This window comes from Marmota flaviventris, chromosome 12, assembly GCF_047511675.1.
Source record: "Marmota flaviventris isolate mMarFla1 chromosome 12, mMarFla1.hap1, whole genome shotgun sequence".
Lineage (NCBI taxonomy): Eukaryota > Metazoa > Chordata > Mammalia > Rodentia > Sciuridae > Marmota > Marmota flaviventris.
Window position 1 is genome coordinate 95237934 of NC_092509.1, and position 26286 is coordinate 95264219.

At 39.6% G+C, this 26286-nt stretch overlaps 1 protein-coding gene across 1 annotated transcript in view; it reads left to right on the forward strand.

The window, feature by feature from the left end:
• Positions 1–6520: 6520 nt before the first annotated feature.
• The window catches only part of Shcbp1l (SHC binding and spindle associated 1 like), a 34662-nt gene continuing 14896 nt past the window's right edge, over positions 6521–26286 (forward strand). Inside the window, exons 1-5 of the mRNA XM_027935023.2 lie at positions 6521–6936; positions 8645–8794; positions 20919–21133; positions 22121–22207; positions 22280–22498. Of these exons, the coding sequence (XP_027790824.2) occupies positions 6535–6936; positions 8645–8794; positions 20919–21133; positions 22121–22207; positions 22280–22498 (1073 nt within the window). The 5' untranslated portion in view covers positions 6521–6534. The remainder of the gene's footprint in view (positions 6937–8644; positions 8795–20918; positions 21134–22120; positions 22208–22279; positions 22499–26286) is intronic.

Genomic DNA, 26286 nt, shown 5'->3' on the forward strand with positions numbered 1-26286 from the left:
TCTCTTTGTCAGTTGATGGATGTTTAGGTTCTTTTTTGATTGGGAGTTATTATTAATAATGTTGCTACAAATATTCACGTGCAAGTTTTTTTTGAGGGGGGATAGATACCAGGGATTGAACTCAGGGACACTCAACCACTGAGCCACATCCGTAGCCCTTTTTTGTATTTTATTTAGAGACAGGGTCTCACTGAGTTGCTTAGGGCCTCACTAAATTGCTGAGGTTGGCTGTGAACTTGAGATCCTCCTGCCTTGGCCTTTTGACCCACTGGGATTTTACATGCAAATTTTGGGGTGATACATGTTTCCATTTTCTTCAAAATTTTATGGGCTTCTAAAAATACATACATTTATTATCTCCCCAACAGGAAGGCAAGCTCAGAGCATTTTATGTTCTGCTATACCACCAACACCAAATACCATACCAGCAGAGTAGGTGCTCCATACACATTTGTAAATTAAATTAACTGTTGTTCTCCTTTCTCCTCTGTGAACACTCAAGCTTATTGTTGGTAGGATCCTTCAGTTTCTCTTAATTCTGGTCCTAACTCTTTACCAAAAGCCATTTGGGTGGTCATCAGAGGACAAAAGGAGAGGTTATCCTCCAGGCCCAGGATACTCCCCAATTCTCCAGGATACTCCCCAATTCCAGATCTAGTTATACAACACTCTGGTCCTGGATAGATCCACATCAAGTGGATCTGATTGCTCCTGACCTTGAGTCCCTATAGTAAGGAAATTCTGTGTCTAGGTAGATATCTGAAATGCCAGACTCATCTAGTTATTTCTTTTGGGATTTGTTTACTTGTTTTTGTTTTTCATAGGGTCAACTGTTATTACTTATCAGAGTCTTACTATTTCCTTCTAAAGGAAAAAAGATCTTGAAGAGTTACACTTTCACCAGGGAACTGCAGGGTGAAAAAAATTTACAAGCCTACTTTTTGCTTCGCAGTGAACTAGGAAGAAAAGAAGTTTTCATCAGAAATATTTTTTCTGGTAACAATAATGAGTTCTGAGTTTTGAATAAGGTTTTGTAACTTGTACCATCTTTATGTTGCAGACAGTCTATGGATTTAATCAGAGCTCCACCAGATACCTCCTTCCCCCAATATATACACACTGAACTGTAGAATTTAGTATACATATGTTGACACGCTGTGATGTGACAGCCCTGAGCAGAACTTGATACCTGTCAAGAAGGTAACGATCTGGTAGGAGAAGAACAGATGTACATTTCTATCCAGAAGTTGAAAAAGAGGGCTGGGGTTGTGGCTCAGTGGCAGAGCACTTGCTTCACACGTGTGAGGCACCAGGTTTGATCCTCAGCACCACATAAAAATAAATAAACAAAATAAAGATTTTTTTTAAAAAGTTGAAATAGAATTTTTGGTACTTATTGTGCCCTATTGTTATCCACTGCTTAAAACTTTCACCAGTTAAATTCCAAGCATTGTGTTAAGTATTGGGGATAAAAAATATGAATGTCCCTGCAGTAGAAGTGTTTCCAGCCTGCTCTAAGAACACTCTGAGAACACGGAGGAGGGAAAAGTTAATTTTGATTAGGGCCATGTATTGGAAGCTGGCCCAGAAGAATTCTTACGGGTGGAAACACACAGGAAGGGCACGCCATGTGAAGAAAACAGTGCAAGCAAGGTAGGACAGTGGCTACTGGTCAGATCCCTGAAACAAGAGATAAAGACTCCCAGGGCCTTAGAATTCTTACATTCAATTCAGCGAAAACACAGCTTCCCAATCAAGAGCCTTCTGAGAAACAAGGCCAGACCAGGAGGGTGTTGTTTGTTTGTTTTGGGGGGTACCAGGGATTGAACTCAAACTAAGGGGCACTCGATCACTGAGCCACATCCCCAGCTGCTTTGTATTTTATTTAGAGACAGGGTCTCACTGAGTTGCTTAGTGCCTTGCTATTGTTGAGGCTGGCTTTGAACTTGCGATCCTCTTGCCTCAGCCACCTTAGCCATTGGGATTACAGGAGTGGGCCACCACGCCTGTCCAGACCGGGAGGTTTTGGCCACAAAAACCCAATGTGCAAACTATCCCACAGCTGCAGGGACTCAAGAGTCTCATGTTGCTTGTAGGCCAATCTGAGCCCTAATGCCCACTCAAGGCCAGCAGCAGCCCACCCTTTCCACCTATGCCCCATGCAACTAGCAAGCTCGTGCATCTTCCACTTGAATGGCAAGGAAGAGCTGGTAGAAGGGGAAATCTCCAAGGCAAAAGAGAGGAAATGCCCCCTCCCATGCCAATAGCACTGAGGGCTTGCTCATTAGAATTGATAATAAAATGTGAGGATTGCTCTGGTGGCATTCCTATCAAACATCAGGCACCATGCTAGACATTGAATATACACAAAACTCATTAGCACAATACTGCCATTTAAGTCCCATTTTACAGGCAAAGAAAGCAAGGCCTTAAAAGAAACTTTATGGTTACACCATAGGCCATCGACCCAAGGCTGGCTGACCAGAGGTTTTTTTTTTTTTTTTTTTTTTTGGTACCAGGGATTGAACTCAGGGGCACTTGACCATTGAGCTACATTCCAAACCCTGTCTTGTATTTTATTTAGAATCAGAGTCGCACCGAGTTGCTTAGCACCTTGCTTTTGCTGAGGCTGGCTTTGAACTCAGGATCCTCCTGCCTCAGCCTCCCGAACCTCTGAAATTACAGGTCTGAGTGACCATGACCAGTGAGTTAATGCTTTTGATATAATGATACAATGTAATTTCAGCAAGGAAATGAACTGAGAAAAAGCACTGGAGGAAAAGAACGTTCAAAGACATGAATCCAAATGAGACCAGCTATCAAAACATTCAGTCAGCCTTTCAAGTTCTTTATATGTCTCCATCCTTTATTTACTTGAGCCCCAACCTAACGGATGGGGGAGGGGGGACTAACACTTTGCAGTCTAGTATAGTGGCCTAGTTTTTGTCAATATCCAAACCTAAGATGGGTTGGCTTCCAGATGGTAATCTCAAAGGCTCATACTAACCCTGGCTTCCAGGCCAAGAGCTCAGATGCTAAGTCAGCATTAAATATACTTTTTGCCAAGTTCTAATCCCTCTCATATCCCAGGTCTGATAACTGCTTACAGTGCTGTGGTGCCCCAGTATTCTTTTTAGAACGAAGACATTCACCTTCCTGACTGCTGGGATGGTAGATTGTTAAAGGCGCTCACAGAATCCCTCTCTGGGAGGAGCCTTTAGCGGATGGGAACTGATGAACAAGGTAACTCATCTTCTCTGCAGGCAGCCCATATCTAATGACTGGCAGATATAAAGATGCAAAAACCTCCTCCTGGAGCTAGTGTAGGAGAACTCCAAAGAGTCATTCCAGTTCAGAGCTCCCAGTGAGAATGCCTGAAAACTGTGACAAATGCTTCACATTTATAAATAACTTCCACAACTTTCTCCGCCTATTCCTGTATCTCTTGTTCCTTTGCAGGTGAGATTCTCAAAAACACTCCTCCAAATCCTCTTCTTGCAAATCATTGCTTTAGAGTCTGTTTCCTGGGAAACCCATCCTAAAACAGTTGGTGTGGAAGTACATTATATGTTGGAGCTGGACGGCCTTGCAGCCAGCTGTCAAGTGAGGATCCTGACATTTTTCTATAGAATACGTATTATGCAGGTGAAGTTCTTACCTCATGGTTAGTGAAAGGAAAGGGAACATGTAGGTGCTGTAGTATTTCAGGAGTGTGGAAAGCTCTGTGGGAGTAGCTGTTGCTATAAGGACTATGAAATCAAATGGCTCTTGCTGGGTCTTATTGAGTCACTGGCAAAAGCAAAAGAAGGTTTAAGTGATTAATTGCCAATTTAAAGAGACTTGTGAAAGTCAGAATATTTACTTTGTTCTAAATATTTACTTTTTAGTTGTAGTTGGACACAATACTTTTATTTATTTTTTATGTGGAGCTGAGGATCGAAACCGGGGCCTTGCACGTGATAGGTAGGCACTCTACCGCTGAGCCACAACCCCAGCCCTGAAGAAGACTTACATTTTAACACATAAAAATACCTATTTCCTGCTAACAGGTAAAAAAAAAAACTGAGTTCTAGGTTTTTATATGGATAATATTGTTTCAGGGAAGGATAAGCACTTAGCCTGAACAGGACTGCTACACCAAAGTCAGATTCTAATGGTGAAGAAATGGGTGCTGAGATGGTCTGGGGACATCTTGATTGATGCACTTGAAAATATCCAATCCTTAGATTTTCCTGAAACTTTGAGCTCATTTCTCCCTGCAAGAGGCTAATATCCGCCATGCTTAAAGGTGAGGCACAGAAGCTGCCTCTGAAGACCACATGCCATTATGCCTGAGGATCTACCTCTGGCCACCAGTCTGATAAAGAGGGTAAGGTAGCCAGGGAACTGCTGGGTTGGCTAGGGAGGGAACAGGACTATACACGGAATGGACTGGTCAATATGAGAATGGATACTGAGAGTAATGGAGTCGGGAGTGGAACACAACGTTGAATAAGGGAGTTTATCAATATGACTAGAATTCAACTGTTTTTTGTTCTTGTTTTTTGGTACCAAGGATAGAACCCAGGGGCACTTAACCTCTGAGCCACATCCCCAGCCCTTCAATTTTTTTTTTTTTAAGAGAGAGGGAGAGAGAAGGAGAGAGAGAGAGAATTTTAATATTTATTTTTTAGTATTTGGCGGACACAACATCTTTGTTTGTATGTGGTGCTGAGGATCGAACCTGGGCCGCACGCATGCCAGGCGAGCACGCTACCGCTTGAGCCACATCCCCAGCCCCCCTTCAATTTTTTATTAAGAGACAGGGTCTCACTAAGTTGCTTAGGGCCTCACTAAATTGCTGAGGCTGGCTTTTATCTTGCCATACTCCTGCCTTGGCCTTCCTAGCCACTGAGATTACAGGTGTGCGCCACCACACCTGGCTTACAATTCAACTTCTTAACATCATATGTATAACCCTCTGTGATCCAGCTTTTGCATAGCTTGCCAACCTGAAATTTTGTCCCAATTTGTTCTTTCTAGTTCAGTTATACCAATCCACCTAGACCAAGTTCTTTTATCTCTCTGTAAAACCACTAATTACTCTCTGCCTGGAATGTTTACCCCATTCCACCCCCATTTTGCCCCTGCCTTAGATTCCTATAATGTAATTCGCTTTCAAAACTCAAATTTCAGGATAACTGGAAATTTTATCTGTCAAGAGAAGTTCATATATATATCAACTCCGTGTACATATCTAACTAGTTAGATAGATATAGATATAGTTTCTTTCTTTCTTTTTTTTTTTTTTCAGTAGCAGGGACTGAACCCATGGCTTGGTGCATGCTAGGCAAGCACTCTGCCACTAAGCAACATCCCCAGCTCCCCAAACAAACTATTTGTTTAAGGAACACTAGAGTAATAGATCTTAGTTTTGGTGAGTGAAATCTATATAGTTAGGTATAGTTTTTTTTTAAAAGTCCAGGACTCCTGACAAAAAGAATAAATTTAGAGTCAAAACATGATGCAGCTTGTAATTACTCCCTGAACTACAGCAACAAGATACTAACACTAATGTTTTCCTCAAAATAAACTCGGAGTTTAACACAGTGTCCTTCCAGATGATTGAGAAGGCTTGCAGGTGTTTTCCCAGCGCTCTGGGTTGCTCTCAGCCCCAGCGCAGTATTTCATAGCCCGACTGTAAACAAACGTTATTCCAGTTGGCTCCGTGTGCATTCCACGGTAAACTACCAGAAATGAGTAGTCTCCGTTGTTTTCGGAAATATGCTATCTTGGGCAGACTTTCATTGTGAGATTGTTTGCACACATTATTCCCAGCTGGACATTTGTGTTCAGTTGAACACTTACATAATGTACTATTTCATGTGAGAATTTTTGAGCAGCTCAACAGAGACAAGAAAACAGACTAACTTGTTCTGCTCGGCATCACTACATCTTGACAAAAAAGCAAACGTCCTGATTTAAATGCAAAGGACATCTTGTTTGGGAACCCTGTGAATAAATAAATGCAGGGAAACCGAGGTAGGCTGGATCTTTCACTGGCGTTGTCTAGTAATAACCAGAGGGTTCCAGTCACTTTCGCCTCCCAGCATAAAAACAATCTTCGTCCAGGTTGCGTTTGTGCAGATAGGTGTGTAGATAGGTGGCGCACTGGTTAAGTCAGGGTGACTTGGAGGGTGACACAATCACCCTGAAACAAGTGTGACCCTAAGAAACACCGCCCGGGCAGGGAATCGGGGCTGGCAGGGTCTGCGAGCCAGGGTGGGGTGGGTGCCCACCCGGCTGTGGGCAGCGCGAGTCGGGGGCACAGCATCGTCCCAGGCGCCCTGCAGCTGCCCGTGCCCGCGCGCCTCGCCGCGTCCAGCCGGCTGGGCACCGCGGTCCCCAGAGCCGGGTCCCCTGCCGCTCCCCGCGCAGGCGCGACCCTCGAGCCCCCGCGCCCGTTGCGGCCCCGGCGCCCGTGCCCACCGGCCGGCGCGGCCCAGCGCGGGAAACGCGGCTAACGGCTGCAGATGGCCCCGGGGTGCCGCGGGGATGGCGTCGGGGTCCAGGGCTGGCGGGCCTGAGGACTCGGTCCGCATCATCAGCCCCGGCAGGCGAGGCGAGAAGGCTGCCTGCGCGTCGCCCGGGGCCATGGCCACCCTGAAGGACGCCGCCGCGTCCCCGGTGCGGTCGGTGGTGGCCTCGCCCCGCCCGGTGAAGGGCAAGGCCAGCCGGGAGGCGGCCCGGAGGCGGCTGCAGCTCCCGCCCGCGTCGCAGGCGGAGGCCGCGGGCCCGGCGGCCGAGGAGGAGGAGGAGGAGCCCCTCCTGTCGGCGCCCGAGGAGGACGCGGAGGAGGCGCAGCCGCTGCCAGCCGTCTTTGCGTCCCCCATGAGGGGCATGTGGCGGGACGAGAAGGTGGCGCTGTACTGCGACCAGGTGCTGCTGGGCTGTAAGGTGAGTCAGGCGGCCGGGCCGAGCGGACCGCGGAGCGCCTGCGCCTGGCAAAGGAACGCCCGCCTCCCAGAGGGCGCTGGACCGTCCCAGGGGACTGGACCGACGGCTCCAGGGACAGCCCGGGTGCGCGGGCGTCTGCGAGTCCTGGCCTACATCCCAGGCACACCCTGATTATTTTCAGTTGACAGTAAATTAAGCTCATAAAGGTGAGGTTTACTTGACTTTTCCACCGTGTTTTGCAAAGAAAATACCTGTCAACAGACAAGTAGAGCAAAAATGGTATGTTAAATATGTATGTGCGATATATATGTGATATATCATATATATATTGGAGTTACAGGAGAAGAATTTGAATGCAAGTATACTCACTGCGGTGATATTATAAAATTTTAAAAATAGAAACTCAATTTCCAACAATAGTAAAAAAAAAAAATTTACAGTGGCTTCATATAATGGAAAACCATACAGCTGTAAAAACTGTTTTCAAGAATTGTAGAATGAATTGCTTTAAAAGAAGAAGAAGAAGAACAAGACAAAACAGAACATTTCCAAATGGATGGGTAGATATATACATAGAAAAAGTACTGAAAGAGAGCTGGGGTTGTGGCTCAGTGGTGGAGGGCTCATCTCCCATGTGTGAGGCATTGGATTCAATTCTCAGCACCATATAAAAAAGTAAAATAAATAAAAATAAAGGTATTATGTCCACCTACACTTTTAAAACTACTTAAAATATTGAAAGAAATACACCAAAATACCCATACCAGTTATCTTTGACTGCCAGAATTAGGGATGATTTTTTTTTTATTTTCCAGAAACTTTACCATATTTTATAATCAGAAGAAATTTTTATTTTAAAGGCACCATTATGGTAAAACTAGGACTGCAAATAACCAACTTACATCTGATATTGACTTGAGGGTTGGAAAAGGTCAATGTCTGTTAAAGGCAATAGAAAGATATTTACATAAATTTTTGTGTCATTAATCAGACAGGGTCTATGGACTGAGTTTTATACTAGCTTAGATTATCACACTTGAAGTAGCTGAATTTCAGTTTAAAAAAATCAAAAGGGCATTTATTGCATGCCTGATGCTCATTTATTTTATAAAATGGTGTGCTATTTTAAATTTTTATGAATTGAATATGTTTTCTTTATTTTGGAAGGGGCAGAAGGATTGGGCATTGAACTCAGAGGTGCTTTAATACTAAACTACATCTTCAGTCCTTTTTATTTTTAGAGACAGGGCCTTGATAAGTTGCTGATGCTGGCCTTTAACTAGAGATCCTCCTGCCTCAGCCTCCTTGGTGGTTGGGTTTACAGGTGTGTGCCACCATGCCCAGCTCTGAATATGACGTAAATATTTAGGTCATAAATAATTTCTCTGTTTTAAAATATAATTGCTATGTTTTAATATGTGTAATTGCATTCCTTCTACTCAGTGGATTAATAAAACAAATGACTCGAGGACCCAAAATAAAAATGTAGATAGCCCATCTCTGAATTACTGTGCCCAGTGAGATCTCTTAAATTTATTTCAATTTTTTAAGGTTTATGATACTTTCCATTAAATATAGTTTCAATAAAAAAATCTATAATTTTTTTACACTTATTACTATTTAAGAGGATATTGATTCCCCATTTTTAAGTAGGAGTCAAAATATTTGTTATATACTTGTAATTTCATATATTTTTTTCTTTTCTTAGGCAGAAGATGCTGATGAGGCTATGAGTAAATACCTATCAGAAAAGTTAAAAATAAAAGACAAATGGCTTGGAGTCTGGAAGACTAATCCTGAGTTATTCTTTGTGAAATATGAAGAAACGTCTATCCCTTATGTTGGTATACTGGTGGAGGTAAATAATTTTACTTCATCTTTGTTCTTTGAATTCTGAAATTATCTGTCCTTTCAAAGACTGAAATATGACTATTAATTTGGGAGTTTGAGATTTACACAAGTTTACTTTGGTTTTAAGTTTCTAAGCAAGTTAAGATTTAAAAAGAAGATAAGGGTTTTCTTGTAAACAGTTATAATTAAGTGGAATCCAGTAGTATTAGACAATATTTATTAGCCTAGTCCAGTTGCTCCAATAACATAAAAACAGCAAAAATAATCTTGAAAATTTGGTAATTTAGCCTTAACAAACTTGGCCCATTGTTTCCTTTAATCTTCATTGATTGAATTATGAGGTTAGTTAGTTCAGAGGAGGAAAGAAAAATGGATCCAAAAAATGTTGGCATAATTTAAATTATTGAATCAGCCTAGGTATCTATTAATGGATGAGTCGATAAAGAAAATGTGTTGTATACACACAATGGAGTTTTATTCAGCTGTAAATGAAATTGTCATTTTAGTTAACAGGGGGAGGGAAAAGGAGGTACCATGGAACAAAACCGATCTAATTATATTGTTATATTTTGTGAATGTATGAATGTGTACCAATGAATTCAACTATTATGTATAATTATAATGCACCAATAAAAAAAAAACAATAACCAAAGACTATTGGCAAAGTTTGAGATTTTTTTCCTTTGAAAAATACCTTTTTTAGTAAATAACAATCAATGTGTAAAACTGTCATCTAAGATTCTGCCCTGTTAGGTCTATAAGCTAAACATTGTGGCATATTTTATATTGTAAGTTTGATTTTCTTAAAGGTCAATTGTCTTTGTATCAAAATTACTATTTATAATTACAACTGGTACCCCTGCCCAGGTAGATATTTCTCTTTTTTTTTCAGAAGAGATCTTATGTTAGGTTGATTTATAAGCGCTGCTCTGGGCAGTCCAGGTAGATATTTCAAATCTGTAGATGGAGTCACAAGAAAAACTAAAACTCCTGACACCAGACAGTACTTGAAAACAATTTAAAAATACCTGTTCTTTGGAAAAGTAAGTTAGTGGCAGTTTTGCAGATAAAGAGTGGCATGTTTCCAGTCATAGAGATTACAAAAGAATACAAAAGAGTCTTGGAATTAATTTTCCAATAATACTGTACTGCTGCTTGGAGGTTTGCTCATCTCAGATTCTGAACACTCCTTTCCTGGATTTTTTATAGTTTCTCTCATTTTCTTCATCTGGATAAAATAAGAGGAGAATGTGCTTCAGGAAACGGGGACTAGGAATGTAGCTCCATGGTAGAGCCACTGGGTTCAATCCCCAGTAAAATACACACACACACACACACACACACACACGTAAAAGAGAGGGCATAGGGAAAAGCAGATAGTATGTTGGCGAGTTCTAATTCTTTTAATTATGTGGTAGTGAAACAAGATGAGCTGTTGAGACCTCTTGAGATAATGCTGCACAATTCAGACTGCTGTTTTATGTGCCTTGACTTCTTTATTCTTACTTGAGCTGAAGTGTCAGCAGTGTCACCCAACATGCTTCTGAAGCCACAATAATTATTCCTATGGATCCCAATCTGTCATATTTTTTTTGTTTTGTTTTTTAGTTACTCTAATATTTTTCTATTGCTGCCTCAACAAACTACCACAGACTTGGTGGATTAAATAATATAAATTTATTATCTTAAATTCTTTGGGTCAGAATGTGGCACGGGCTTAACTGGATTGAATCAAGGTGTAAGGCCGGACTGTGCACTTTTCTGAGGCTCTGGGAGTCCTGTTTCCTTAGGTTTTCCAGCCTTTAGGAGCTGCCTGCACTCTGTGGCTCCTGGCCACCTTGTTCTTCAAGGTCCTCATGTGGCATCCCTCTGTTCTCTGCAGGGTGGAAACCACTCCTCCCACCTTTTTCTTGTTTCTTTCCTTTGTGGGGTGTGTGTGTGTGACTAAAGATTAAACCAGAGCACATGGTAAGCATGTGCTCTACCACTGAGTTACATCCCCAGTCCCTTTTATTGTATTTTGAGATAGTGTCTCACCCAGTTACCCAGGCTGATCTCAAACTTGCAGTCTTCCTGATCTAGCTTCAGGTAACTGGGATTACAGGTGTGTACCACCATACCTAGCAATTTGCTCCTCTCTCTCTCTCTCTCTCTCTCTCTCTCTCTCGATAAAGGAAAAAAAGTTTTGTTATGCTAGCAAAGGAGAAACACAGGGAACTTCCGTTCCAAAGGCTGTGATTCTGCCTATCAGCAGGAACAGGGGGCTTTTAAAGAGGTGATTCAAAGGCTACTTTCCCACATGTTCTCTGTTAGAGTTGTAATTCACTTGTTAATTTGGGAGATAGTCATTTCTTCTGGTACCATCCCCAAAGTCTGGATTACTTCATTCCCGTGGTGGGTGAGTGCTCAAGGAGAGACAACTCTGTCTAGGATGGAGAAGAAAGGTAATTCTGTTTCCCCTGAGATTAGGGACAGGGAGCGATTAGGGAGGAGCAAGGAGAAAGGAAGACAAACATGCCCATTTTTAAAAAAGTTTATTTTTTGGTGTAGATGGACACAATACAATGCCTTTATTTTTATGTGGTGCTGAGGATCGAACCCGGGTCCAGCCCATGTTAGACAAACACTCTACCACTGACCCACAATCCCAGCCCCTAAACATGCCCATTTTAAAAATAAATTGCAGGGCTGGGGATGTGGTTCAAGCAGTAGCGCGCTCGCCTGGCATGCGCGCAGCACTGGGTTCGATCCTCAGCACCACATACAAATAAAGATGTTGTGTCTGCTGAAAACTGAAAAACAAATATTAAAAAAAAATTCTCTCTCTCTTTCTCTCTAAAATAAATAAATAAATAAAAATAAATTGCAGTGGCAGAGCAGCAAGGTCTATATTCAAAGCATAAAGCAGACCCCTGTTACATTTCCCCACTGTCAATTTCTATATTCCATCTCTATGGAAAAATGGGCAACGACATCTCGAAGATGCTTTCTATTGAAAGAGGGTGAAGTCCTTGTTCTCTATCAGGTGGAGTGTGGACAGTTAAGGGTATTCAGCATCAAAACAGTCCAAAGGTCCACAGTGGCAGATGGCAGGTGACTGGACAAAGACTAGACATAGAGCAGGGATCATGCCAAGACAACAATAAACAAGACAGCAACGCATTACTTTTTTGTAAACAGCACAAAAGCAATTAGTATTATAGCCAGTCTTTGAAAACCATAAAGACAATAACTCATAATCATATCAATGAAAAACAGATCAAGTTTATCAATGTGTAAGAGGTTAGGAAGGTGTGTAGGTCCATGAGATCAGGCTCATATCAACTTAGGACAAACTTGTAACTCTAGAGTCCTCTGTGCCATTATTATTAGGAACCAAGAACCCTTCCTCTGTAGCCTCCAACTTTACTTACTTTTGGTAGAGCTGACATAAGTGTATATCTTAAGTTACATTAAAAAAAAAAAAACCACATTGTTTTTCCTTTTAAGTGTCCATTTAGGACTGTATAGCTTAGGCTATACTCTCCTATCATGTGTTGATCAAGTTGGCCAAAACTGACTTTGTTCCTGTCTACTCTTAAGAGTCAGCTGAGATTCCTCAGAAATCACTCTTGTGGATGTGTGTGAAGCCTCTTGGCTCCTTAGCTTTTCTCTACCAGTGGTACCATTTGCCAAGATGGGTCAGGGTCCTGCTGGCCATATGTAGCTTCTCTTGGAAGAATCAGAGACATTTCCTCTCTAATAACCCTCCTCTTTGCCAAATGTGCACTGATTGGCTTCATGTTCTCTAGGGTCCTCTCCATCTCCCTGATTGGCAGATCGGGTGACTCACCAGAGTTAGAAGGCCCAGAGAGGGGTCCCATTGTTCTCTGGGCCCTGGCTGACCTCAGAAGTTGCTCCCCTCTTAAAGAACTTTTGTGATTAAATTGGACCTCCTTAGGTTATCCAGGATAACCTCTCCATCTCATTGTTCTTAGCAGTAATCATGCCTGCAAAGTCCCTTTTGCAAAGTCCCTTTTGTGGGTGACATAATCACAGGTCCCATAGATTAGGCCATGGACATCTTTGGGGTCCATTAGTCTTCCTAGGGCAGATTCATTCAATTAGCAAAAAATTTGGAAATATAATACTGTATTGGAAGGGAATTTAGCATACCCTTAAATTTGGGTATAAAGTGGTCCAGAAATTAAGGAAACTGTTTTTTTTAACCTCTGTTGAAAACATTTTGGCAAGATACATCAAAAACTTTAAAATAGTTCATTTGATTTCTAAAAATTTATTCTACGGGAATCAGAAATACAGAAAAAGATATACATATTAAGAATTAAGCAATATTTATAAAATTAAAAAATGGTAAATACCATAACAAGTTTCTTAATAAGATCTGTACCAAATGAATGATGATCTCTACTCAAGGTAGAATTTTTTTTTTTATATTTGTTTTGTAGTTGGACACAATACTTTTGTTTTATTTATTTATTTTTATGTGGTGCTGAGGATCAAATCCAGGGCTTCGCCCATGCTAGGCGAGTGCTCTACCATTGAGCCACAACCCCAGCCCTCAAAGTAGAATATTATGTAGTCATACAACATATATGACAGCGGGGTGAGGGGCGGGTACCTGTAGGACCAGCAGTGAGGAGGCTGAGGCAGGAGGATTCCTGAGTCCAGGAGTTACCAGCCTGCTATCATCTCATACCCATCTCGAACCAGCAAAAACTGACTTAAGTTAGTAAAATAACTTCTAGTGACTTAGAAAAGAGAGAAAAGGGAGTCTGGGGATGTAGCTCAGTGGTAGAGGGCTTGCCTAGCATATGCAAGGGCCTGGGTTAGTTATATCCCTGGCACTACCAAAAAGACAGAGCACAAAAGGTGGTGATCTCTGGTGATGGAATCACAGTTGATATTAAAATTATTTACAAACAGTATATACAAGTCACCATCAGTAACCTTTTTTGTAGACCTACCCTCCCATCCCTGGTATTTTGTCATCATGCTTTAGAATTTTGTTTATATTCCTTGTTGAGGCACAGAGAATCTTTGATATGGAGATGTGTAATGAATTCTGAAAGCAGTTGTTTTGCTGCTTTTGCTCTGAGTTCTGACGACAGAGGTAGTCACTTGAGCTTGCCTCCACACTCACATTTTGCATCCTGGTTATTTCCATACTTCTTTCGACGTCCAGCGCATCGAGGGATCAGTCAACTAAAGAGAGGGGTGAACCGGCTGGGAAATTAAGAGTCTGAAGAAATATTTAGAAAGAAAGATAAAAGACAGAAAAACTAGTTTCAAAAGCAGGGGTCTGGTGGGTGGATCAGACCTGATGGGTCTGATTCCTCTAACAAAGGAAAAAGGCCTACAAATTCTTTATCTAAAGAGAAATACATCAAAGGGATTTCTGGTCAGGAAGGGTTCTTCTTCACCCAATGTCGTCTTCTAGATCCAGACAGCTGGTGCCTCAAGGCCCTTGAGTGTGCCCATATTTCTTTCACCCCAGGGCAACAGACATCTGAATTCAAACTATCAAACCAGGCATGGAATCTGCCCCGTTAACAGTGGCCACCTGCAGACGGGCTCCATTGTACTGAGAGAATCCCAAAGGGGCAGTCCAGCTGCTCAAGGCTACGGAGTTCAAAGCAATGATCCATTTGTTGCTCTCAACACATACTCTCAACTCCAGTAGTGGATTCTTGTGCCTTTTTTAAAAAAAGATATTTTTTTTTAGTTGTTGATGGACCTTTATTTTATTCATTTATCTATATGTGGTGCTGAGAATCAAACTCAGTGCCTCACACATACTAGGCAAGGGCTCTACCACTGAGCCACAACCCCAGCCCCCCAAAAAATATTTATGTAGGGATTTTTTTTAAATGTTTTTTTAGATGTTGATGGACTTCATTCATTTATTTATATGTGGTGCTGAGGATTGAACCCAATGCCTCATACATGCTAGGCAAGCGTTCTACCACTGAACCAAAACCCCAGCCCCATTATGCAGGGATTTTGATTTGATTAGATAATCACAATTTATCTTATTATTAAAATGTAAACATTTCACAGGTAAACTATGCAGTACCCTATGATTTTTCATTTCCTAGATATTTTTCCATGTTTTAAAAAAATATTTTAAAAATATTTTTAGATATTGTTGGACCTTTATTTTATTCATTTATTTATATGTGGTGCCGAGAGTCAAACTCAGTGCCTCACACATGCTAGGCAAGTGCTCTACCACTAAGCCACAACTCCAGCTCCTTTTTTCCATGTTTTTTATTGGTGCATTATAGTTGTGCATAATGGCAGGTCATTTATTAGGTATTTTAAAACATTTTTCCTAGAGTCAATAATAACCTTCCTTTTATTGTGTTGTCTTCTACATACTCCTCACTATTTTATCCCAAACCTCTTCCCCGATTATGGAAGTCTTCTCAGTATGGTCAAACTACTGGTTTTGTCTTCAGCTTTTGCATTCTTGTGAGTTAGTCTGGACTGGAGATCTGTGGACCTGCTGGGAGCCGCCCAGTGCTCCTTCATCACATTCTAAGAGTTTCTTTCACCATTCTCATTTGGTGAATAGTTTAGGTTATGATCTATTCCCCAGATTTCCAGTCTTTGTTTTCTTTCATTTTGGCTGTGGATCTTATTCTGCTGACTTCATGAGTTAAGAGTACAAAGCAGATAAAATTATTTGCATTTTGTTTGCCTAAAAATGCCTTTTTGGTAACTTCATGTGTATTTGATCTTTTGGTTATATGAATTCTAGGTTTGATTTAATGCTCAGAATTTGGAAAATGTCATTCTGTTGTCTTCAAGCTTCCAGTGTTTCTAGTTGAGAAGCCAATGTCATCAGTCCTTTGCCAATGTCTATATTTTTTTTCCTTCTGAAAATTTGTAGTGTCTTTTATTTGTCTGTAGAGTCTTCCACCAAATTAAGGACAAAAAGAATGGGAAAGAAGACAGTGGCAACAAGATTTAGAAAGTGCAAAGCAGATAAACAGCAGAATTAATAGAGCTAAGAAGTGGAATTGTGGCTGGGGATGTAGCTCAGTGGCAGAGCACTTACCTAGCAGGCACCACAATTCCCAGCACCCCCCCACACACACACACATAGTTGAACCACAACACAAAGAAAAGACCACCGACACCAGTTTAAATCAAATTAAAGCAAGATTGTAATGTGTACACAAAAGCTGGCCAGCGACTGTCTCTCCCAAACCCGGGCTAGAGAGTAGCCCACCTCTCAGGGAAAAAAAAGGTTTATATAGCACAAAAAGTTACAAACGGGAGATGTCTTGGGAACTTATATCTAATGGGGTTTTGGCAGACGTAATACAAGGGCAGACAGCAGATTAATGATCTACATGGCGTGATAAATTCAGATCCCAACATCAGAATTTATCAGGTGCCACTGAGGTTTTAGAGAGGGTTGTTATCTGGTCAAGAAGATGTAGGCATGGGTGAGTTCAGAGCATGGTCAGGAATCCCAAACAAGTTTAGAAATCTCAGTAATTTATAGTAAAACAGAAATTAACTTTTCATGACTTTGTGACAAGATGACTCCCAGTCTTAAGATGGAATTAGGCTGGGTTCATCAACAAAACACCACCTTATTTACATTTCATAATCCCGAAAGGCTCACAAATTTGTTCTTAAGACTTGGAAGTGGGATTGAAGATGGAGTTAAGAACTGGTTGAAAGGCTATTTAAGAAACAGGGACTTCTAGGAAGAAGGGATGGACAGATTTTCCCATTCCTCCCACTGAGTACCTCTACATACCCCATTATCAAGTTCATTAATTAAAACAAATACAAGAACAGTTGGCTAGGGACCCCATGACCCAAGGAATGACAAGGTGGTGAGTCGTTTGTGTTTTCTTTTGGCTTCATACATGTTCAACTGAGGAGTGACAGTCTGGAAATACTAACAGTGGTAGGAAAGAAAAACCAAAAATAATAAAGACAGAGGAAACCATTATCAAGTTCATTAATTAATGAAAACTTGATAGAAATTACCTACCCCATGTATGATATGTCAAAATTCATGTATATCTAAAAAGAACAAATAAAAAAATAGAAATTACCAAATCTGAACACCAGAGAGAAAACAGGCTGGGAAAAAAAAATTGAACAGAACCTCAGGGATTTGCTGGACTGTGACAAAAGACTAAACAATGATGTCTTCAGAGTCTCAGAAGAAAATGAAATGTGGGTAGGGAGATTAAATATATATATATATATATATATCTCGGAAGAAATAATGGCTGAAAATTCCCCCAATTTGGCAAAAGACATAAATTTCTAGATTTAAGAAATCAGCTTTGAGAAGCAGGGTTGGGGGAGTACCCCACTGAGAGGAAGGTATACTGGTACTGAATCTTGGATCCTCCGCCTTCGACCTCAGTCATCTGCTAGGATGCTGGCAGCTAAGGCAGATCCCTCCAGGCATGAAGTTTGGAACTCAGATGATCAGACCAAAACCAAAGACTGAATGATGATATGCAGTGGCATTCCCACGGGAAGATCCAGGCAGGCCACCCCACGGGGAGACACGCGGGGGGTTGTTTACCCAAATACAAGGACCCTCCAATCACCTGTGTGGTGTTCTGCTACTAAATATGAGCTCATATTCAGGTCATCAGATATTTGAGGAAATGTTCATATTGGTCAAAACCAACATAAAAGGAGACATTTGGAAAAAACAGAAATGATAGAGAAAAAGGAAAAAATAGGTATTTAAAAACTCAATAACAGACATATAAAGAAAAGATAAGGCTGGTGGTATATGCCTATAATCCCAGCAACTCAGGAGGCTGAGGCACGAATCTCAAGTTCAAGGCCAGCCTGGGGAATTTTTTGAGAGGCTGTCTCAAAATTTACAAAAATGAAAAATATCTAGTATGACTTAGGCCCTGAGTTCAATCCCCAGCATTACAAAAAAAAAAAAAAAAAAGAAAGAGCACCTGAATTTTCAGTACAAAGGGAATTTTGAGAATACTAGAGACAGAAGATTCCAATAAAATAGATTCATGTAAAGAATCGACAGGAAGAATGGCATTGGACTTCTCAACAGTAATTCTTAATTTTAAAAGGTTCTGAAAATATATTCTGTGCCTAGCCATACTTTTAAGATGACTAGGGAGGGAAAAGACATTTTTGAATATGTTAGGCTCAAAAGTCAAGCCCTACCTACGGTTCCTCAGGAGGTCAGTGAATGTTGTCTGAAGTCAAGGGAGTCCACCAAGAAACCTGAAGGCATCCGATTCAGAAGGCAGAGGCGGATGTAAGAGAAGCTAAGGGGGTTCCCAGAGTGACAGTGACAAGACAGCAGCTGTGTGCCTGGCAGACACACAGCTCATGTTGGAACTAGTCAGAGCACTGAAGAAAAACAAAACCAGTATTTCATTTCAAACACAAACTTACTGCGTCTGAACACACCAAGAAGAGATTTATACAATTTAAGGAATCTGGGGTCAGATTAGTGAAAGGCATATAGAAAATTTAGCAAATGAATCAGGCTGTCTCTTTTTCCCATTTTTAAAATTTTTTATTTGTATTCATTTATTGGTACTGAGGACTGAATCCAGGGGCATTTTACCATTAAACTACATCTCTAGTGCTTTCCAGTTTTTGTAACAGGGTCTCACCAAATTGTCCAGGCTGACCTTGAACTTGGTGATCCCCATCTCAGCCTCTGAAGTAGTTGGGATTACAGGCATGCGCCACGGCACGGGGCCTGGCTTCATTTTATTTAAGTCTCTTCCTTTTCTCTATCAATGTAACCTGCCCTAGTGGTGGGGGTTGGACACTATGAACAATCTGGTCCAGACTGCTCCCCGATTCTAGAATCACAAATAAAGCCATTTAAGATTTGTAAAAGAGAGGTGGGAGGGAAAGGGAGAGAGAAGGGAAATTGCATGGAAATGGAAGGAGACCCTCATTGTTATACAAAATTACATATAAGAGGAGGTGAGGGGAAAGGGGAAAAAAAGAGAAATGAATTACAGTAGATGGGGTAGAGAGAGAAGATGGGAGGGGAGGGGAGAGGAGGGGAGATAGTAGAGGATAGGAAAGGCAGCAGAATACAACAGACACTAGTATGGCAGTATGTAAAAACGTGGATGTGTAACCGATGTGATTCTGCAATCTGTATACGGGGTAAAAATGGGAGTTCATAACCCACTTGAATCAAATGTATGAAATATGATATGTCAAGAGCTTTGTAATGTTTTGAACAACTTATAATTTAAAAAATTGTAAAATTAGATTTGTGCAATTTTGTCTTTTAATACTTTTCCAGTATATTAAGTGTTAAATATTAAGATATAATCAAATTGGTGGATGGAAAGCCAAGAGAATGTGGGTCTATGTGGGTGAGAAATGAGACAATTGAATTCTTATTTTTCAGAAAGGGAAATCAATATATAATGCCAAACACGAAACAAATCAAAACTACAAATGTAGCGATAGATGTATATAATTTAAATAAATGTCAGGGCTGGCACTGAGGCTCTGTGGTAGTGCACTTGCCTGGCATGTGGGAGGCACTCGGTTCAGTTCTCAGCACTGCATACAAATAAATAAAGGACTATCAACAACTTTAAAAATATTAATAAATTCATGTCAAAATGATCAGCCAGAAGAATAGAAAATGGTTGTCTCTGAGGGGCAGGAATAAGAGGCTGGTGGAAGATGGTCAAGAAATTCTTTTTTAAAGTAAATTTTTATTTGATGATTAGTGGTGGTAAATACTTATGGGATATAATATGTATTGAAATGCCACTCCTAGTTTTTTTCTGTCCCTTTACTGCTTTAAAGAATAGAATTTCTATTTAGTAGGTTATAAAATTTGTATTTCAAAGCTTGGGTTTGAAAATATTTGAAATATTTTTTCACTGATTTGAAAATATTTCTTATATGTAAATGGTCATTGCCACACATATGGATTGTGTAACACTCGCTAGACCTGCTTATTCATCTTACCTCATCACGATACAGTGATGTCTCCAGTACAGATTTTCAGACCAGTGCCGGAGGTATCTCTGTATGGTGGTGAAATAAGACAAACACATCATAGCATATTGTTCACGAAGATTAATTTATTCAGCCTGAATAATAATAATAATAATAATATAATAAATGTCCTACTTTTATAAAAATCTGATGGCCTTTCTTTCACAATTGATTTAATATAGAAAGTAAGTATTTTTAAACTTGATTTTGTGGCAGAATTAAATTTTTTTTGTTACTGCTGTATGAAATACAGAAGTCTAGCAACTCAAACCTAGAAATACAGTAAATAATGTAGGAAGAGATGTGAAATTCCTTGCGTGAAATTTCACATCTCATGTGTTTAAGAAGTAGAGTTTGAAAAACTGTTATTTAAACTTGAAATGGAACGACCATTTGACCCAGTTATCCCACTCCTTGGTATATACCCAAAGTACTTAAAATCAGCATGCTATAGCCATTTGTGCACATCAGTGTTTACTGCAGCTCAATTCAGAATAGCTAACCTATGGAACCAAGCTAGTACCCTTCAATAGATGAATGCGTAAAGAAAATGTGGTACATATACACAATGAAATATTACTCGGCCATAAAGAAGAATAAAATAATGGCATTTACTGGTAAATGGATGGAACTGGAGACTATCATGCTAAGTGAAATAATCCAGTTGCAAAACTCCAAAGGCGAATATTCTCTTTGATAATGTAGATGCTAACACACAATAGGGAGTGGGGGTAAAAAATAGAAGTTCATGAGATTAGACAAAGGGGAATGAAGGGAAGGGAGGGAGGATGGGAATAGGAAAGACAATAGAATTAATCAGACATAATAACTTTCCTATGTTCATATATGAATACATAGCCATTGAAACTCCACATCATGTACAACCACAAGAATGGGAGGTTATACTCCATGTGTGTATAATATGTCAAAATACATTCTACTGTCATGTATAACTAAAAATAACAAAAAAACCCTGTTATTTAATATTTATTTACAGTTTTTCTTATATGTTGTTAGAGAAGTCAAAAAATTAAAAGAAACTTTATAATTAGCTCACATATGAGAATGAAATTGTAGTCTACTTGTATTTGGAATTACACATTTTATAATATTTATCTTAGGTAACTTGTAAACCACAACCAAATTCATCATCTTGTTTCAAAGTTACTGTTTCGGTGGCTGAGCCCTTTTCTTCCAACATTGCAAATATTCCACGGGATTTGGTTGATGAGATTTTGGAGGAACTGGAGCATAGTGTCCCTCTCTTGGAAGTGTATCCTGTTGAAGGACAAGATGCTAATATACATGATGTTGCTCTGGCTTTGGAAGTTGTGAGGTAATAGGACTTTCTACTTCTGAAAATTAAAATTAGGATATTCAACAATTGATTTAATGTGTAAGCTTTGCTCATATAAGCACTTTGTAAATATTTATTAATTTAATTTTTACTGACTGATGGATTAAATTTCCCCTTTTAAAAAAATCGGATCTTCCTGTGTTGCCCAGCCTGGTATGAAACTCCTGGTCTCAAAGGTCCTCTCACCTTAGCCTCTTAGAGTGCTAGGACTACCAGGCATGTGCCACCTCATGAGGCTATCCTTTTTTTTTGGTGGTGGTGATTGAACCCAGGGCCCTGTGCATGTGAGTCAAGCACTCTACCAACTGAGCTAAATCTCCAGCTCAGGCTGTGCATTTTTAATTAACATAATGCACTTGTAAAACTTTTAGTTACATTTATTTGCAGAAGTAGTATATATGAGTAATGAAAAGTTTGCTTTTTAAAAAATCTTGCATTTTAAAAATTTTAAAAATTCTAGAAACTTCCATTCCTATGTAAGTATCTTAAATATATTAAATTTCACTTGTTAGATGTAAGACATTACGAATACTAGATGTCATCAACCATATTATGATTGCTTCTTATAAGTGGATGCAGTTAGGGAAGCTATTCATAAACAAAATAAAGGATATTTTGGCATGTTTTTGTTTTTCTAACGTTCTACCTACAAATTTTGTTAGATCTTACATATTATATCTTTGTTGAACAAAATCATAGTCAAAACTATGACTATGAAAATTTTAAAGTGAATTTTACATTACCACTTCCAGAAACATTATCTTCCTATCTTCAGTATCTAAAATAAAGCCCAGATTATCTAATATTGAAAGTTTCTTCTCATTTTTGGTTCACTGGAAGGTCATTTTAAAATATTTTTCATGAGAATTGAGATTTATATGCATAATTTGACATCAGAATATTTAAAATTCTAAACACGATGGTGGTTTTTCTTTATTACTATCATCTTAATTTGGTTTATTGTAGGTTTTTTTATGATTTTCTTTGGAGAGACTGGGATGATGAAGAAAGTTGTGAGAATTACACTGCTCTTATTGAAGAAAGAATTAATTTGTAAGTACAGTTTTTAAAATTATTGAGCATTTTATTGATAAGAAACCTTGTAACTGTACTGATACTTTTCAGGTGGTGTGACATACAGGATGGAACCATACCTGGCCCTATTGCCCAGCGTTTTAAAAAAACTTTGGAGAAATACAAAAACAAACGCGTTGAGCTCATCGAGTATCAGAGCAATATTAAAGAAGATCCATCTGCGGCAGAGGCTGTTGAATGTTGGAAAAAATACTATGAAATAGTAATGCTCTGTGGATTATTGAAAATGTGGGAAGATTTACGCCTTCGGTAATAATTGGCTCTATTTTAAATAGAAATAAAAGATTACGTTTTCTTTTTTTATAATAGCACTTGTCATATATAATGGTTTGATTAAAATAGGTTATAAAATTAGATGTCTAACTCATGAATTAAGCACAAGGTACTACTGTAAGTTTTGGAAAATTATATTTTATTGCTGAATTCACTTGTCTTATTTTTAGCAAAAAAAAATTTCCATAATTCAGCCCTTTCCTTATTTATCATCTTTACCTTTTTTGATTGTGGTATAGAGGCAGACTTTTTTGATCATGGCTTTCCTAAAACATAAAAAAAGGACTAGGTGGATTGGCTCTATATAGAATATGTGAAGTAAATAACTGATTAATTTTGTCGGCTTTATAATTCCAGCTTCTCTAACCAACATAAGCTGTTTTTGGTGATAAATAAAGCAATGTATATTTACTCACCATAATTCTCCAGAATACTTCACATGTATTAAAATATTTTTGAACTACTCTGCAATGAAGAAAATCATTATTTCTGTCTTTGTTTTATAAATGAAAAAAAAAAAAAAACAAAAACAGAATCTTGCTCATGGTCCAAAAATTGATGGAAAATCTTGAATGGAACTAAGCGACTATTCCATACCTCAATTGTGTAATCCCTATGTGTGTTCATTGCCCTTAGGAATTCTGAGCCACTTTTTATTTATCTTGCAAATAACTGTTAGCCAAAATCTTTTCTTTTGGCATTTTTCTCCAAACTTGAACTCTATCATTATTTTAGTGCCTATGTTTGATATTTTATTGTTATTGGTGTTACTGTGACAAACCTTAGGAGTGCTTTGGGAAACCAATGTAGATAAGATTTTTTTAAAAAATCCATTTATCTAGAAATCTGCAAATTCATTTATCACAAGTTGTATTTGAATATAAGTTTTCATCACTAGGTGTAAAATGGCATTAAGGTTTCTCTCATCTCAAAGGTTAAAATCACAGACAGTTTGGTTCCAGGAATAAAATAAGTGGATTGGTCAAACACTGCTACCAGATAACTGTTATAAAATCTTGACAAAATATGTTACGAGTATCTGACTCTTTGAAGGAACTATAAAGTCGACAAGGCAACAATGAGGAAAAAAAGTTTAGCCTTGAAATTGGCTTATCCTTAAAATGAGTAAGAAACAGGAATTTGTGACTTTTTGGCCTGGGAGTGATCTCAAATTCCCTTAGCTCTGGCAGCAAAAGATACGGTCTTGGTTTTTTAAGGTGACCAAGAAGAGAGTTCAGGATGGCAGAGTGGCTGGAAGGTTAAGGAGGCTATCCTGAAAGTCAGAGACCTGCAAAAGGATGGGGTCCAAGAGAGATGCCACCTAGAGCCTTGACTGACTACTAGCATGCTGGCACCTGGAGGAGGGGCGGGAGTGGGGGGAACCACAGATGACTGACAGCTGCTCTGTACCTCGTGGGAACGTGGGCCAGGCACAACTTCCTTCTAGAATACAGAGCTGATGACCTGTCATGATAAAAACTTTCCAAAAACTTGGAAGGGATTTTCCTAATCTTCATTAAGACCATCTACAAAAAACTGACAGCCTCACACTTGATGGTAAAAGAATGGATGTTCCCCCCAAATAATCAGGAACAAAACAAAGACGTCCACTCTTGCCCCTTCTGTTCAAATTGTACTAGAGGCTCTAGCCAAAACAATTAGGCAAGAAAGCAAAATAGAAGGTATCCCAATTGGAAAGGAAGAGGTGAAATTATCTATTCACAGACGACAGATGACAAGATCTTGTGTACAAAAAATCCTACAATGAAATACTATTCCTCAATGTAAGGAAACATATTGCTGATGCACACAGTAACTTAGATGGAGCTAAGAAAAAAAAAAAGACTGAGGCAGGGAGAGGGGGATACCAGACACAAGAAGGCAGATCATATATTATTTCATTTAAAAATTCCAAGAAAGGGCTGGGCATGGAGTGCATGGCTGTAATCCTAGCAGCTTGGGAGGCTGAGGCAGGAAGATCTCAAGTTCAAAGCCAGCTTCAGCGATTTATTGAGGCCTAAGCAACTTAGTGAGACCCTGTCTTGAAGTAAAATGTATGTGGCTCAGTGGTTAATCGTTCCTGAATTCAATCCCTGATACCCCCCCCAAAAAAATTTCAAGAAAGGTGTGAAACATTGCTGGTAGAAATGCAAAATGGTGTAGTCGTTTTGGAAGACAGTTTGGAAGAATCTTACAAAACTAGACATGCTCTTAGCATATAATCCAGCAGTCATGTTCCTTGGCATTTACCCTTGTGAACTGAAAATGAACGTCCACACAGAAACCTGCACATGGATTTTTACAGCAGCTTTATTCATAATTTCTAAAACATGGAGGCAACAAAACTGTGCTTCAGTAGGTGAGGCATGAACAAGCTGTGGTGCATCCAGACAAGCGATTTTCACACGGCACTGAAAAGAAGGAACACATCAAGCCATGAGAGATCACAGAGGAAATGTAAATGTATATTATTATTAAGTGAAAGAAGCCAATCTGAGGAAGTTATCTACTACATGACTCCAACTACCTGCTGTTCTGGAAACAGCGAAGCCACGAGGCCAGCAAGAGATGAGTGGTTGCCAAGGGCTGTCGGGGAGGGGGGTGAATAGGCAGAGAACAGAGAGTGTTTAGTGTTTTTGTGTCACTTTCAGTGGAAGTGACACTAAAGTGGTGGCTGAACCCCTAGAATGGAGGAGACCAAGAGTCAGCCCTAATGTAAATTGTGGACTTCGGGCGACAGTGATGTCAGTGTAGGTGCACCTGTTGTGGTTACTGTACCACTCTGGTGCTGGTGCTGGGTGCTGGCGGTGAGGAAGGTGAGCAGGTAGTACACAGGAACTCTGGGTACCTTGGCTTAATATTGCTGGGGATCTAAAGTTTCCGTAAGAAATACAGTCTGATTTCAAAATTCCAAAGAAGGGAAACTTAGCTAGGCATGGTGGTGCATGCCTGTAATCCTAGCAGCTCAGGAGGCTGAGGCAGGAGGATCAGGAGTTCAAAGCCAGCCTCAGCAATTTAGCGAGATGCTAACCAACTCAGTGAGATCCTGTCTCTAAATAAACATATAAAATAGTTCTGGGGATGTGCCTCAGTGGGTAAGTGTCCCTGAGTTCAAGCCCTTGTACTGCCCCCCAACAAAAGGAAAGAAGAAGAAGAGGAGGAGGAGAAATTTATAATGATGGAAAACAGATGATCAGTGTTTGAACTGCTTGGTGTGATAGAAATGTTCCATGTCTTGTTATCATTGAGTTTAATAGGTGTGTACATTTGTGAACCATCACGGAGTAATTCACTTAAAATGAGTGTCTTGTATGTAAATAGACATTAATAAATTTTTTAAGTATTTTTTTTAGTTGTAGTTGGACACAATATCTTTATTTTATTTATTGTTATGAGGTGCTGAGGATCAAACCCAGTGCCTCGCACGTGCTAGGCGAGTGCTCTACCGCTGAGCCACAATCCCAGCCCAGACCTTAATAAATTTATTTTTTATAAAACACATATTTACCTTTGATTTTAAAACAAGGACAGAATGATAAACTACTGTGGTTTCCCGGATGTTTAGGATGCTGCTTTACACTTGGAGCAGCTAATAATCTGGTATGTGGTGAAAAAATATGCCCGATATTTTTATTTCTCGAGATCAAAACTACTTGCTTAAATTGATATAATGAGGGGTTTCATTTTGAAATGCTTAGTGAAACTTTTTATTCAGAGGAATTGCTAATGTTTTGAAATTCAAATGTTGATTACTTGCATGACAA